Source organism: Polypterus senegalus, chromosome 1 (genome assembly GCF_016835505.1).
Source record: "Polypterus senegalus isolate Bchr_013 chromosome 1, ASM1683550v1, whole genome shotgun sequence".
Taxonomy (NCBI): domain Eukaryota; kingdom Metazoa; phylum Chordata; class Cladistia; order Polypteriformes; family Polypteridae; genus Polypterus; species Polypterus senegalus.
In genome coordinates, this window is record NC_053154.1 from 202513133 (window position 1) to 202529753 (window position 16621).

General features: G+C 39.0%; 1 protein-coding gene across 2 annotated transcripts in view; it reads left to right on the forward strand.

The window, feature by feature from the left end:
• setdb1a (SET domain bifurcated histone lysine methyltransferase 1a) overlaps positions 1-16621 on the forward strand; it is a 171125-nt gene that overhangs the window by 22029 nt on the left and 132475 nt on the right. For both annotated transcript variants that reach the window (XM_039767415.1, XM_039767422.1), the window contains exon 2: positions 13139-13355. In XM_039767415.1, coding sequence (XP_039623349.1) covers positions 13141-13355 — 215 coding nt within the window. In that variant the 5' untranslated portion in view covers positions 13139-13140. The remainder of the gene's footprint in view (positions 1-13138; positions 13356-16621) is intronic.

Genomic DNA, 16621 nt, shown 5'->3' on the forward strand with positions numbered 1-16621 from the left:
CGGTATACGAACAAGCCAGTTTCCCTTTCGGTTTGTGCACGCTGATGATTTCCGCGCGTGTTGCATTGTTCTCGGTCAGACCTGCCTGCCTGCCTGCCTGCCTGCCTGCCTGCCTGCCTGCCTGCCTGCCTGCCTGCCTGCCTGCCTGCCTGCCTGCCCAGCAAAAGAAACCCAAGAAGTCACAACAGAGAAAGCACCTGAAGGAAAACATCCCTCCATCGCGGAGACGGACTCTCCCTCAAAACTGTAACCTCCTCTCAACCCAGTTCCTCCTCACTTCATGCCAGCACTCAACTCATGCAAGGTTAGTTTTCTTAGTGGTTTATAGTTTTTGTATTATGGATTTTTCAAAAGTAAATTTTTCAGTTCGTAGCGTGAATTGTTGCAGTGTTACTTTTCTCTTTTTTCAAATGTTCCTTTTTTTTTCCCCTGTGCTCAAAACTCATTTTAAAAAAAGCATTTACTGTACAGTACAGCGATCGGGCTGTAAGGCTATTAGTGTGTGGGGGTGCGTGCTGCAGAGAGAGAGAGCGAGCGCGTGCTGCAGAGGGAGGGAGGGAGGGTGCATGCTGCAGAGAGAGAGCGCGAGCGCGTGCTTCTGGGGGGGAGGGAGAGTGCGTGCTGATGAGAGAGAGAGAGCGAGCGAGCGCGTGCGTGCGTGCTGCTGAGAGAGAGACAGAGAGTGAGCGAGCCTGCCTGCTCGTGCAGTTGAGCAGGGAGCCTGGGTGTTTTGTGTCAGTGTTATTCAATGTTTTTACATTAATTTATTACTATTCTGTGCATTCTATGGTGTAATTAACTATATTTGTGCGTAATCTTTAAAAAATATATATTTACATACAGTTCATACGGTCTGGAACGGATTAATTGTATTTACATACAATCCTATGGGGGAAATTGCTTCAGTTCACAACCAACTTGGGTTGCGACCAGAGTTTTGGAACGAATTATGGTCGTGAACCGAGGTTCCACTGTATATATATTTTGTTTGTGCTTTGTTGTATTTAATGTGTAATCACCGTAAGGGAAACGGGTGGTATTATTGTTTTTATTTATTTCATTTGTTTTCATTGCATTCTTTATTTGCTGTTTGATTACCAGTTTGCTTTGTTTTTGTCTCTGTTTATGAGTGCGTGCGGGTCGGGCCAAGACAGGGTGCGTCCCTGGAATCACTACCATAAAAATAAATAAATCACTGTCTTTTCAACGGTCTGAATCTTTGCAGCACCGGACTGTTACAGCGTTATTCATTTCTCCTTGCTGCTGATTGACTGTGATGCATCTCTAGCTAGAGTGTTCTTGTGTTTTCCGTTTTTTTTCTCTTAACCCTTAAACCACCACAACCTGCTATAGTCATTTCCCAGTGCCATTTGTGAGCACGCAGGAGCTGATCAGTTAGTGCCGTACATTCGTTGAGCAACCAGCTCATGACCACTGCCAGCCTTCTTGTGAGCAGGGGGGCTGAACACACTCCTAGAAGACATGGACACACCTCATAAAACCCCTCTTAACAAACGCGGATAGACTTCCTTCACATTACCCCCTTACTTGCTGGGCTTACTTGCGGGCTGCTCTGTCACATGATATGCTTCTCGCGCAAAGCTACACATAGTTAAAAGCCTGAACAGCACCTGTCCTTTTTGGCTGATTAGATAGATAGATAGATAGATAGATACTTTATTAATCCCAAGGGGAAATTCACATAATCCAGCAGCAGTAAACTGATACAAAAAAACAATATTAAATTAAATAGTAATAAAAATGCATGTAAAAGCAGACAATAACTTTGAGTAATGTTAGCATTTACTCCCCCGGGTGGAATTGAAGAGTCGCATAGTGTGGGGGAGGAACGATCTCCTCAGTCTGTCAGTGGAGCAATACAGTGACAAAAGTCTGTCACTGAAGCTACTCCTCTGCCTGGAAATGACACTGTTCAGTGGATGCAGTGGATTCTTCATGATTGACAGGAGTTTGCTTAATGCCAGTCGCTCTGCCACAGATGTTAAACTGTCCAACTTTACTCCTACAGTAGAGCCTGCCTTCCTCACCAGTTTGTCCAGGCATGAAGCGTCTTTCATCTTTATGCTGCCTCTCCAGCACACCACCGCGTAGAAGAGGGCAAACGCCACAACCGTCTGGTAGAACATCTGCAGCATCTTATTGCAGATGTTAAAGGGCGCCAACCTTCTAACCTTCTATCTTCTACTTTGTTTCTCTTTCCTCGTACAGACCTCCTCTGCTCTCTCTACTCTGACAGACATCCTCTGCTGCTTTTGGGGGTCCTGTTCCTGTTGTGCTCCCCTATGATGTTTTTCTATTCTTTAATCAAGAACTAACTGCATACTGAGCTTGCTTTACTTCTGAAAGAGACATGTTTGTTTGAAGTGTTTGAATAAAGTTCCTGTCTGTACAATCTCCTGTGTTTTTGTGCAATTGTGTGACCCAAGCTTGACACTCAGCAGCCCTTCAGCCTGCAAGCATCAGTGCTTACCTCTGTGTGCTTAAGTGCAGCCAGTTCAAGCAGAGTTGGCTCAGTGATTTACTTAATTCTATCCATGGCATCAGTTGCACCTTGTACATATTGTGCCAGTAGTTTTTAAAATAGTTTTTACAGTTCATTAGCAGTGTGTAAAATGATCAGTGTTGCAGTAATTGTGATGTTCTTTCCATGAAAAAAATGTGTTCCATTAAAATTTCACTTTTTCTTTGTGAATTGTGACATTTACTTAAAAAGTGCAACAAAAAAGTATTTGGCGTCCAGGGATGCATTAACCCCAAGTATGTGGCACAGTGTTCTCCCCAGAAATTTTTTCCAGCCAGGTGGCAAGAAAAAGTAGCTGGGTAGGGCGGAACGGGGAAATTTGGTCGTGGGGAAAATTAAACGTGCACAATTTTTATTAGTTAATTACTATTAATTATTTTCCAAAGCTCAGTATGACTTCATTTTTTAAGGTTTGACACTTGTGCCAGAATATTTTTATTAAATTTAAGAAGTATCCAATTCAGGATCCTGCAACCCAACAAAAAGTTTAAATAACAATTGTTATGACATAAACCAAGAGGCACAAGTATTGTCGCTGTTGGGAAGAAAAGTGAAAACAATGAAAAAAAAAAGTATGGGAAACCAAATGAAGAAAAATTTTTAAATATTCTTCAAAGCCAACTTGCATATGCAGAAGGTGTCTTCAGTTAAATGCTTATTCTTCTTTTATTCCTAGAGGCCCAGTTGTCTGCAGCTTTCTCATAATCTAAGTCTCCAGAATCTGGGCCCTCCAAGGAGATCAATACACAATACAGTTTATTTTTGTATAGCCCAAAATCACACAGGAAGTGCCGCAATGGGCTTTAACAGGCCCTGCCTCTTGACAGCCCCCCAGCCTTGACTCTCTGAGAAGACAAGGAAAAACTCCCAAAAAAAACCTTGTAGGAAAAAATGGAAGAAACCTTGGGAAAGGCAGTTCAAAGAGAGACCCCTTTCCAGGTAGGTTGGGCGTGCAGTGGGTGTCAAAAGAAGGGGGTCAATACAACACAATACACAGAACAGAGCAAATCCTTAATACAGCATAATAATACAAATTTTAGAAGTACGGAGCAGAATTTAACAGTAGATGATATCACATAATAAGATTTGGATATTTTTAGAGTTCTGGAGACCTCATCCATCAAGCTGCCTCCCCATTTGGCCATTCCACGGCTGAAACGTTGCTCCGATGACAGGACCCCTCTTTCCCATGATTCCTGTGATCCTCCATCAGGGATGACTTTACCATAGGCAGGCAAACAATTGCCACATTTGGGTACCGAGAACAGAAACAGAATAGGTGAGGGTTAGTATTCAATTCTAACTATCGTGTTACTTATGTTTTAGTGCTAATAACTAACAACAAAGATGCAGTATGTACAGTTAATCAGCAGCTCTAGTCAGGATATGCTAAACTGAAGCAGTGAGTCTTCAGCTGGGATTTAAAGGCTGAGACTGAAGGGGCATCTCTTATAGAAGCAGGAAGACCATTCCACAGTTTAGGGGCCCTGTAACTAAAAGCTCGACCTTCCACTGTTATTTTATTAATCCTTGGAATCCTAAGTAGACCGGCATCTTGAGATCTTAATGTGCGCTCAGGTTTGTAAGTCATGATAAGTTCAGACAAGTAAGCCGGACCTTGGCCATTTAATGCTTTATATGTTAAAAAGAGGATTTTGAAATCAGCCCTAAACTTAACTGGGAGCCAGTGTAAGGATTTAAGAACTGGAGTTATGTGTTCATATTTTCTTGTTCTTGTAATAATTCTTGCAGCCGCATTTTGGATTAACTGGAGGCTGTATAAAGAACAGTTTGAACAGCCAGTGAACACCGCATTGCAGTAGTCAATCCTACTAGAGATAAATGCATGAATTAATTTCTCAGAATCCTGTTTATTTAGAAAGCGCCTTAATTTCCTAACATTTTTAAGATGGAAGAAATATGTTTTGGACAACTTTGTAATATGTGCTTTAAATGACATGCTAGAATCAAAGATAACTCCTAGATTGCGGGCTGATTCAGTAAAATTAATTGGGATTCCAACTGAGTTAAATGACAACAAAATATTGCTGTGATCAGCGTCATTCCCTCCAACAATTAACATCTCTGTTTTATCTGTATTTAAAGACAAGTAGTTTTCATTCATCCATTCCTTTAATTCACTAACACAACTAATTAAAGACAACATCAGAGAAACTTCACTTGATTTAAATGAAAGGTATAACTGGGTGTCATCTGCATACGAGTGAAAATTAACATTTATGTTTCCTAATGAGAGATCCTAGTGGAAGCATGTAAAGTGAAAACAGTAAGGGTCCCAGTACTGAGCCCTGCGGGGCACCATATTGAACTTCTGTGTATAATGATGGAGTACTGTCAGCACATTTCTGTACGTATTGGAATCGATTTGATAAATAAGAACTGAACCAAGCGAGCACGGGGCCTGTAAGCCCAACATCGTTTTCTAGCCTGTGCAGTAAAATAGAATGGTCAATGGTGTCAAATGCTGCACTTAAGTCCAACAACAAGATCAGCATGAGACTATTTAGCATGCTTTGATTCATGCGATTTCTTAAACATGTCTCGATCCTTTTAACACTAGAATTACCAGAGCCTACGAAAAAACTCGTAATTCCATCCCACCTTAAATCGCTTCTTAAAATCGTTCACAGCTCTCCACCAGCGTCTTTTGTCATCTAAATGTGCTGATAAAAATCAGGCTGCAAGCAACCGGCTATTCCATCCCCCCACCGACTTAGAACGTGCACAAACTTCTCCCAGCTCATGCCTTGATTGATTATCTGGGAGTGAAGTGGAGTTTTAGAGTGGAAATAATAGATCATTATTTGGAATACACACATTTCACGTGTGTTCCATTTCTACAGTAATCCGTCTAAACACATTTTTAAAACAGAAACTTTTTTCATATTGTAGTAGTAAATGACAAAATGTAAGCATAAACTATATAATGTATGAAGCCTGAAGTCCAAATATCAAACACTTTCACAAAAGGTACAGATATAACAGAACAAGTATGCTTTTATTCAAAAATATAACTGCAGAAAAAAGCCACCTTAGCATGCCATATTGACACATATTTACTACAGCTGCCACGATAGCGTAATGGTATCAGCCACTGACTAGTATCCAAAAAGGTCATGAGTTCGAACCCACATGGTTCAGTTTTGAGAAGTAAACTGCTCTTATTCCTAATATTTTAGAATAAAAACATGCATTTGATTTCAGTGTGTAACAGCCAATGTAATTTATGATACTTGTAAAGGTTAGTTTTTTTTTTTTTATTCACTTTTCATTCTCTCAGTCGTGTTCAGGATCCTTCCCTATCCCCCCATCTGAGAATGCTGTTTTCACATTATGGACATTGCAATACCTTCCCCGGGGCGCTTGGGGGCAGTCTCCCTGGCAGTGGATTCCTCCTCAATCTCCCCCGTGGCTCCATGGGACATGGAGTCCACCACAGCAGCCCGGTTGGGAGATGGGGTGGCCGCTAGGGGGTGCTGCAGAGATCCAGCCAGCACACTGGACGGTTTATCAGCCCCACCCGGAGGTGCAATTAAGACCAGCTGGTCAGGCACCTGGATCACTTCCGGGTGGGGTATAAAAGGGCCTGCCTCCCAGCAATCGAGGCCAGAGTCGGGAGGAAGAGGACGAGGTTGCCTGGGAGGAGTGGTGGAGCAGGAAAGTGTTGGTTTGGTGGTAACTGTGTGTTTTTTGTGTTTGGACTGTGTTTGGGTTGTGTGGCACGGGGAAGGCGTGTCACACAGCTGAAGAAAATAAAGGAGCCTTTGAGTGTGAACACGTGCCTCTGCGTATTCTGTGCCGGGTCGGGCCCTATATAGCACCTTGTTTACAGTTTTTATTCTAAAATAGTTAAGCACATGCAATATTATTTGAAAACAAACAGCGTCAGATCGGGTTTGAATACACGCTGCAACGCTGATCTCCCTGTCTATATAGTAATAACAGTAATTTTATTATTATATAGGAGCTTTCCTGTCTGCCTATCATATAGCGCCTTTCCTTCCTACCTATCTATATATCTATCCCCTTATCTGTTTTTTATATATCTATTATACAGTGCCTTCCCTGTTTATTTATATATCTAGTGCCTTCTCTGCCTGTTTGTCTGTCTGATTGCATATAGCACTGAACTTACTGCTCTGTACTATTCTGTCCTCTGCATGTCCTGGAGTACAAAAGAAACAGCACCATACAGCAACATGTGCGAAACTGGCAAGATCGGGGAAAAAACACGCGGTCACTGATTACAAACCGCAAAATGAATGAAAGAGACAATATATGTAAAAACATCATCGCACTAATGCAGTATTATTTGAAAATGAACAGCGTCAGATCGGGTTTGAATATGCGCCCGATCTGACTCTGTTCGTTTTCAAATAATATTGCATGTACTGTGCGTTGAAACTGCTGCACTGAATAAATTCAGTTCCATTCTCTCAGTCGCGTTCACGATCCCCCCGTGTAACAATGCTGTTTTCACATAAAGACGCGCTATAACTCAAATGTGATTTATTTGGAGACGTGCTATACTCGAATGTGATTTATTTGGAGACGTGCTATGCTCGAATGTGATTTATTTGGAGACGCGCTATACTCGAATGTTATTTATATAGGGAAGAAAGTACAATGTCAGGTGCTCATTCAGTGTAATAGGAACCATAGCACAGAGAGATGTGTACACTGCAACAAGTACACATGTCGTGAATGTAGGAAGGGTGTGTGGGAATTGTTAATATTTGAATGTGATGATTTTATATAGCATGGATCGGAAATCAGCAATTCTTAGCATTGCACCACACAAGCTGTCGTATCAACCGCCCACTGTAACTTGCTTTATTTTTTCTTTACTTATAGTTTAAAATAAAAGTGTACTTGTTTTTTATTCTTGTACACCAACATATGTTTCTGTGTTTGAGCGACACGGGCATGCTCCAAAAATAGGCGTGTAATGCCGCGAAAAGTGCACGCAGGCACTTCAGTTCGCAAGCATTGGTACGAGAATGAGTACGCTGCAGAGCTACAGCGCATCTTTATGTGAAAACAGCATTCTCAGATTTAGGGAAGGATCCTGAACACGACTGAGAGAATGAAAAGTGAATAAAAAAAAAAAAACTAACCTTTACAAGTATCATAAATTACATTGGCTGTCGAACTCATGACCTTTTTGGATACTAGTCAGCGGCTGATACCATTACGCTATCGTGGCAGCTGTAGTAAATATGTGTCAATATGGCATGCTAAGGTGGCTTTTTTCTGCAGTTATATTTTTGAATAAAAGCATACTTGTTCTGTTATATTTGTACCTTTTGTGAAAGTGTTTGATATTTGGACTTCAGGCTTCATACATTATATAGTTTATGCTTACATTTTGTCATTTACTACTACAATATTAAAAACGTTTCTGTTTTAAAAATGTGTTTACACGGATTACTGTAGAAACGGAGCACACATGAAATGCGTGTATTCCAAATAATGATCTATTATTTCCACTCTAAAACTCCACTTCACTCCCAGATAATCAATCAAGGCATGAGCTGGGAGAAGTTTGTGCACGTTCTAAGTCGGTGGGGGGATGGAATAGCCGGTTGCTTGCAGCCTGATTTTTATCAGCACATTTAGATGACAAAAGACGCTGGTGGAGAGCTGTGAACGATTTTAAGAAGCGATTTAAGGTGGGACGGAATTACGAGTTTTTTCGTAGGAAAAAAGAGCAGAAAACCCTCTTTCACATTCAGCTGTGCTCACTTGGGATCACTAGCCCAATATGAGCTAGTCTGGCTAAATTTGGAAATGACTCTTTGAGCTCTGATGTCGTTGGCATTTTTAGTAAAATCTGTTTTGGACTGAAGTCTTTTTATGATTGACTTCTGATCATTTTTGACGCAACTGTCCATTCTTGCCTGCTACTTTCATGTTTTAAAATTGGAGGGCTACCATTTTTAGAGTAATGTTTGAAAAGAATTTCAGCAGACTCCCTTGAATCGTGAGTTTCTGTGTTGAAAACTTTTGAAAAGCTGGAAATAATTGGCATGTCAGGGAATCTTGCATCTAGGTGCTTAACAACTGTCTCTAGGTATTTATCATATATTGCAGTTTTGAATGACATTGCATCACTCCGTGTATAAACAATGTGGAGATTTGACCATTCTTCTGCCAGACAATAATGAAGGTTTTGAAAATATCTCCCAGGAGTGTCATTCAACTCAATGATGGACAATTTTGTGGCGAGCAAAATTTGCTCAATTTCGGTAAGATTGACATCTTGCCTTTGCCAAGTCTTAGATAAATTGGACAACAAAGGTGATACGTCTGAAAGCATTATCAGAAAGGAAACAAAATTGTACGTTTTAATGCATCTGCTTAATCCATCAGCTGTGATGTCATTTCGTTCAGTGGCCTCTCTTTCCAGCGCAGCTATGACACTCAATATACACTGTCATAGTGACTTTACTGCAAAGTCATGAGACAGCCATCTAGTGTCACTGGCCATTTTCAGATTAATCTGGGTAATGCTCAGAATATTTTGAATTTCCGTTAAACCAGCCATCCTAACTGAAGAATTTTGGAAGAAATAGAACAGCTGCCTTAAGATGTAATTTAGTAGTAATTCTGACCTCTTTAGTGACCTGGCAAACCTATTTAATGTAAATAATTAATTGTTGTACAACTGAGATGACTGTGGTTTCATCACACAGAATACTGAAAAAATTTTCACAGTATATTTTTCAGTATGTTAGATTTTATTTCTGATGCTAAGACATCCAGCAGCTCTTGCATTATTCTTTCAGAGGTGTAATGTGCATTTTTACCAACATTAAGATGTTGTAAAAAGGAACATCCCATTTCTTTACAGTGTTCCAAAAGCTTTTCAAACCACGTTGTATGTGGCAACTCATTTTTTGCCAACCAATACGTGGATCTTAAAGCTCCCACAAAGTCATCTCTCTGTAAGTTATTTAACACAGATACAGATCTTTCAATTTGATCAATTCCAGTTTGCTCTAGTACACGCTTTCCTAAAAGGTCAGCAGAAGACTCAATGTGCGTTTTACTTTTTTCATGGTCCAGCAAGCTTTCTTTTCGAATTCTTGTGTATGGCACATTTACCCAAGGTAACTTCCTCCTTGGGGGATGTTTGTTTGAATAATTCATGCACAATGAGCACCACATACCATTTTCTTTGACCATTAGCCAATCAAAATCTTTAAACCATTGTTTGATTATGTCGGATAAGCGGTGCTTAGATTTATCAATTGGCAGAGTGTGTGCTGAAGATATTTCCCCTGATGGACCAGCCTCTGCAATGTCTTTGTCTGAAATTGCCACATGAGTTGACGCTGTACCTTCATTAGTTTGTGGAGTCTCTTTTCTGAAATAACTGAGCAAAAAGTGAACACTTTTTTTGCTCATGTTGGTAAAACATTTGGAAAAAATGAAAATTACCTATGAATAAGACTTTTGAGTGAGAAAGTGAGAGCCTGTTGGATATTTGCACTACAGCAAGGCAATATATGAACAAAAATGGCAGATGGGTCACTTTAACAAAACTACGGAAGCGTATTAGGGCCATGGTGAAGAAAAAAAAAAACTATATGTTGAGAATAAAGTCGACATGTTGACTTTATTCTCAACATTTCCACTTTATTTTCATAGTTTAATTTGTCATTAAAGATTAAACTTTATCCTAAAATCAATGTTTAATTTACTAGATTTTCTCAAACCCCATCATAAGGTAATGTAGTACATTAAATGTTTTGTGTTAAGTGTCCCCCGACCGAGTTGTTAACCACTACATGCTTGTTAAACGGACTTCTTCTTGCACTGAGGAGACACCGGCAGGGATCGCCGCACAGGATGCATTCACTTCATGATATTCCTGCTCTCTGAACAGTTACAAATGCTAAGATAAATACTTCATACCATTTTCATGATGAAATGCATTAAAGCATGTATTAAACATGCACGGTAGTGTGGCAGTAGTGCTGCTCCCTCACCGAAAGGGGTCCCCAGGTGTAAGTTCAGTTTAGAGAACTTTATGGCAGGTGTGACGAGGCTCCAAAAAGCTGGATGTTTGAATGGGTATTGTAAAAGTTTAACTGAAATATTGTGTAAATGTGGGTTCGTGATCTGGTGGTCGGAGACACGAACACAGAATTCAATGGATGTTCTTCTTAGTGGGTTTTCTTTATTGCATGCGTGCTGTCTCTATCTGATGTACCGAAACCCCAATTCCTTTCCTTCCTTTTTCTTTCTCCACATAACCAACCACCACACAATAACACAAAGAATTTCATGCGTTACATAATTTATGGCGGGGTTTAAGAAAATCTAGTAAATTAAATATTAATTTTAAGATGAAGTTTAGTTTACGATGTTCTACTTTAATGACAAACTATGAGAATAAAGTCAACATGTTGACTTTAATGTCGAGATACATGACGAGAATTAGAAATGTCGACTTTATTCTTGACATAAGCTTAGCAGCACTACACAGACTGCACTGACACGGAGAACAGATACGTCACTTCCTGACTCCCTTTTTCTGATATCTGATAGGCTGGTTCCACTAGACTTTTTTTTATTTATCAGTCCTCCTCTCGCCCACCCACCTTCACATCCTCTTTGCTTGTGAAGTGTCACTCCGCTTCTGCTATTAGCATGTACAGCCTCCTCTCTCCCGCCCATCTCTCCATACTCCTTGCTACTGTAATTAAGCTGCTCTGTCCCCGCTATTACCATGTACACCTCCCTCTCGAAAGCTTACCTCCCCATACTCTTTGCTTGTGATGTCCGCTAAGCCTGGTCTCCGCTATTAGCTTTAGCACCGAATGATCGTCTAAAATATTTGCACACCCACCCACTCGTCCCTTGCGAGATGACAGCTGGGCGCTCAACTAAATTAGCCGCTAAAAGACGCTAGGGAGAACACTGGTGGCAGTTTAAGGGCTAAAGCCCCAAGATGCCGCCAAAACGCCCTGCACCTTCTAAGGCTTCTGGCAATAAAAATGCACTTACATGAATTACAGTACATATAGCGGTAACATCTGTGTTTTACATTCTAGCACTGCGGGAGACATAGCAGCACAGTATACAGGTTTACTTTTACATTCTTTATTTTTAGGTAATGTATTAAGCAGAGTTTGAAATTAAATGAAAGCTTTTGGAGGCATATTTAGGGTTTAACCTATAAAAATAGGCATTTTTTTAACCACATCCAAAATTTGTGGTTTTTCACAATTCATGGTTGTTTTAGGAATGTAACCCCCGTGAATTTTGGGGGCGTACTGTACATATATTAGACACCATCTTAAACGACTTGATATCGTAAAACTTTTAAATCTCTAAATATCAAGTGAAAATCCTGGCTTTTCTGTGTTACATATTTGTCTGCCTTGCATCTAATAGTCGTGGGGCATATCCTACAGAGGAAAAAATGAGGAAAATAAACTAAGAGCTTTACCAAATTAGTTAATGAATTACAGACATTGCCAAAAGACATATGTAACCAGTTAAGTAACTGACATTCAAATTATCTTTCTCTTTCCTGCAATATCTAGATGTGTTTAAATTAAATTGGGCTGTGGGTAATGATTAATGTTACTGTTGACCATATTTCATATATTTGGATTGATGTTAGGTTTTTGATATTTGCCAAATCAGGATCCTTGAAGTATTTATAAAGTAATTCTTAAGCAAATAAAGTTATTTATAAAGTAATACATAAGCAAATAAAGTATTTGTTTTTTTACTCCAATCATGTTTGCAACCACTTCACATCAGTGACATAAACAGGCCGGCAGAATGTCGGATAATGGGAGGTGTTAAGAAATAGCCAATTAAACGTCAAACTATGTTATAATTTTACACATTACGAACCTAATACAATGTACTGGTTCATGAACGTCTCTGAACACGTACAAATCGGGTTTTGACCAAAACGTTCGCCAAACTTTTGGCCTCTGTTCACAACCACACAGTCGGTATAGGAACAAGCCAGTTTCCCTTTCGGTTTGTGCGCGCGGCGATGATTTCTGCACGTGTTCAGTCTCTTCCTGTGCATTTCCTGTGCAGCGTGAGAGAAACACAGAGACAGACAGACACACGCATGCGCGAGTGAGAGACACACACGAGAGAAAGAGACACGGGCACACACACACACACACACACACGAGAGAAAGAGAGACACATGCGCAAATCCACGCGAAAGAGGCACGCACGTGAGAGAGACACGCGCACGTACGTACGTGAGAGAGACACACACGCCAGAGAAGGCTGGCCACATAATCCACTGTAATCATGTTTTACAACAAAACAACATCAAAATTTTACTGAAAAAATGAACTTAGCAACAAAAAATACACTTCGCTCATGCTCGCAACTTGCAGTTCTTTTTGCCGATTGATGCGTTTTTTTTTTTTTGTGGTTGGATGTCGGATAATACAGAATGTTGGATAAGCGAGACTCTACTGTATTATAGGATTCCTGTTACAGATTTTCAAAGCAGTTATTTTAAGATGCTTTGGTCATTGGAAAGTGTGGAAAAATGGTGATGTTAACTTTTCCTTTCTTTAACAGTGATGGAATCCCCTGTAGAGGGAACCATGCTGGAGCAGGAAGTGGTAGAAGAGCTGGGAATCTCTATGGAAGAGCTGCGCAAATGGATTGACGAAGAAGTGGAAAAATGCGAGTACTTCAAAGAAAAAAAAGCACAGTTAACGGAGCTAGAAAACTGGGTTGTACAGAAGGAGGCAGAAGCAGCCACTGTTGAGAAACTTTTTGGAGATGCCTCACAGTAAGTAGCACTATTTTTTTTTTTTTTGATTATGTTCTTACCCTTTGCCTTTTAATTTATACTTTCTTGGTAGAAATGCAGTTTGTTTAAATGCATCAGGTATACAAGAATGTTTCTTAATAAGGAATTCTACAGTATTATTATTATTTTTTTTGCTTTTGTAATATTAACCCCTGAATACAGGAAAATTACATTAGTTAAATCAGTGATATCATGGGAAGGAATCATATTTCTTGTCTTTATCTTTGTGAAATTTCTGCATCCTCCAATATCCCCAAAAGATTGCCTTCTTAGTCTAAATAATCATGACTCAGTGGTCCAGAGGGCATGTCTGAGTGGGCTTTGGCAATGGACCAACATCTTATCCAGGGCTAGTTTGTTGCCTTTATTCCAGTGCTTACGGAGTAGGCTAAGGACTGCTGTGTCCCTGAATTGGACTGAAGTATATTTGAGATTTTGTTTTATAGCTATCATAAATAAAATCAGTTATTGGAACATAAGCACTATCATAATTGAGAAAAAACCATTCATTCTATCATGATTATTTGTTTAACTAATATGTAAGTTATCCAGGTACTCTTTAAAGTTGTGAAGGAAAAATACATACCATAGTAATTTGTTTCTGATTCCTACAACTTATTTTATGAAGTTGTACTTTTTGGCTTCTGTTTTGAACAGTTTCCTTAAATTTCCACTTGATAATGTGAGTCACTATTTAAGTGAAAATATTCTACTGAATCAGTGTTTATCAGTACCTTAGAACAATTTGAAGATCTTGATTAGCTCGACATGCTTCCATCTTTATTCAAGACTAAAGGTGTTTAATTCCTTTGTATTGTTAGAGTGAGATTCTCTTTAGTTCTAGAGTATACTTGGTTTCTAAACTCTGTACAGCTTTTTATATATTATTTATAAACTATATTATGGTCGAAACAAGCTCTGGACATTGATTTCACAAATACATAATCAAACAATGGTAACACAAGGAGAGCATTGGCAATTTTGAACAAACATCAATGAAGACAGGTATTGTAGTATGCCTCTCATGAAAAGGTAAAAGAATAGGCACATGTGAAACAAGGAGCAATAAATAACAAGAAGACAGGAGAAGAAACACCAATTAAAAATAGCCCTAATAACACATGACTCAGTGAACCATTATGAAATATAGTGGTCCCTCTCTATATAGCGCTTCGACTTTCGCGGATTTTAAATGTAAGAATATCTAAATATATATCACGGATTTTTCGCTGGTTTGTGGATTTCTACGGACAATGGGTCTTTTAATTTATGATACATGCTTCCTCAGTTTGTTTGCCGAGTTGATTTCATACAAGGGACGCTATTGGCGGATGGCTGAGAAGCTACCCAATCGGAGCACATATTACGTATTAAATAAAACTCCTCAATGATATATGATATGCTTCCCGTGCGGTGCTTCGCACACTTAAAAGCTCTAGCAGCATGTATTGATTTTTGATTGTTTGCTTTTGTCTGTCTCTCTCACTCTCTCTGACATTCTCTGCTCCTGACAGAGTGGATGTGAGCAGAGGGGCTGTTTGCCTAGAGGATTCGGACACTCCTCTCAAAAATGCTGAAAGATTACCTTCACATTGCTCCCTTTTTCTTACAGCCGCTTGCAGTGCTTCGCATACTTAAAAGCCCAACAGCTCGTATTGATTTTTGACTGTTTGCTTTTCTCTCTCTGTCTCTCTCTCTCTCTGACATTCTCTGCTCCTGACGCGCACTCCTTTAAAGAGGAAGATATGTTTGCATTCTTTTAATTGTGAGAAAGAACTGTCATCTCTGTCTTGTCATGGAGCACAGTTTAAACTTTTGACTAAAGGTTGTTCTTTTCATGTCTAGAGGGCTCTAATAATGTTAAAAAAACGTATTTAGAAATTAAACAGGTTTTCTATGCTCTAACTGCGAAAATATTAGATTTATAAATAAAGAATCCTACTTCGTAGAAATTCGTTTATCGTGGTAGAGTCTGGAACGGATTAACCGCGATAAATGAGGATTTACTGTATAACTGTGCGGAGAATATTTATAAACAGTGTGGGAGAGTTTATAAGGGTATAAAAATAACCATACAAACATATAGTTTCTACTTCGCGGATTTTCACGTATTGAGGAGGGATTACTGTACTTGAAAACCATATCAGTGTGTTTCATTGCCCAATACATGGAGTTGAGGGCAATTCATTAATCCATGTACCTTTCTACCAGCATGGCCAAGCTTTTTCATGTCATTGTAAGGAGTTATATTTTAATGCCATCTTTCTTCTAAAAGAGGTTCAAATGCAATTCCTTTATTACACAAGGGAAGGTTGAAACACAGGGATCTTACCACTGGCAGACTATGACAAATCTTGCCGCAAATGGGAGTTAAATAATAAAAGTTCAAGCATCAAGTTCCAAATCATCAATCAGTCCCTTACCTGAGGAGAGTTAGCATGGGATCAAGATTATATTAAACTTTAGGGAAAGGCTGAGACGTTTCTGGACAGCTAACTAGTAATGGCAAGGGGATCTACAGGACCACCAGCAATGTAAAGGAATTGTCACAGTCTTTCCAGCAAAAGGAGAAATATTTGGATGAATTCAGCTAGTGTAACAAGTGTTAAGATATAGGGATGCTCTGGTCAGGTTTTTTTAAGGCTGGTACCAATCACCAGTTTGATGTTACTTGATCGGCCGATTCTGATACCGATTCAGTTTTTTTTTTCTCTTTTATTCTTTATCCCTTTAAAAAATGTTTTACACTAATCTCCTTAGTCTCTTGCATAGCCAGATGCATAGAAATCTTATGTTCTGTATTAAAGTGTATACAATTCAAATATAGACCAAAGGTGTTAACTGTTTTATTAACAAAATGAAATTCCATAGGCTTATTGTTCACTATGAAATACTAAAATAAATAATTAAAAAATAACATTTCCTTAAAGTACATACATACTTTTTAATAAAATATTCGCAAAAATATTACAGTACATATGGTATAAAAGAAATTGCTTCTCATAATTACAAGCTGTTTTATTGTTTATTTTTTTCAGTAACGTAATTTAAAAAAAGTAGTTTTCACCATTTCTCTAACAACAAATATATATCTCACATGGTAAGTTATCTGATAATGACAATTAAACAACTTAACTGTAAATATACAATCACTTATAGGTTTCAGTCATTTTAAATGATTAATTGAATTTACTATATTTATACAAGTGTTTTTTTTAACTTTAGTGAATAAACTAGACATTCAT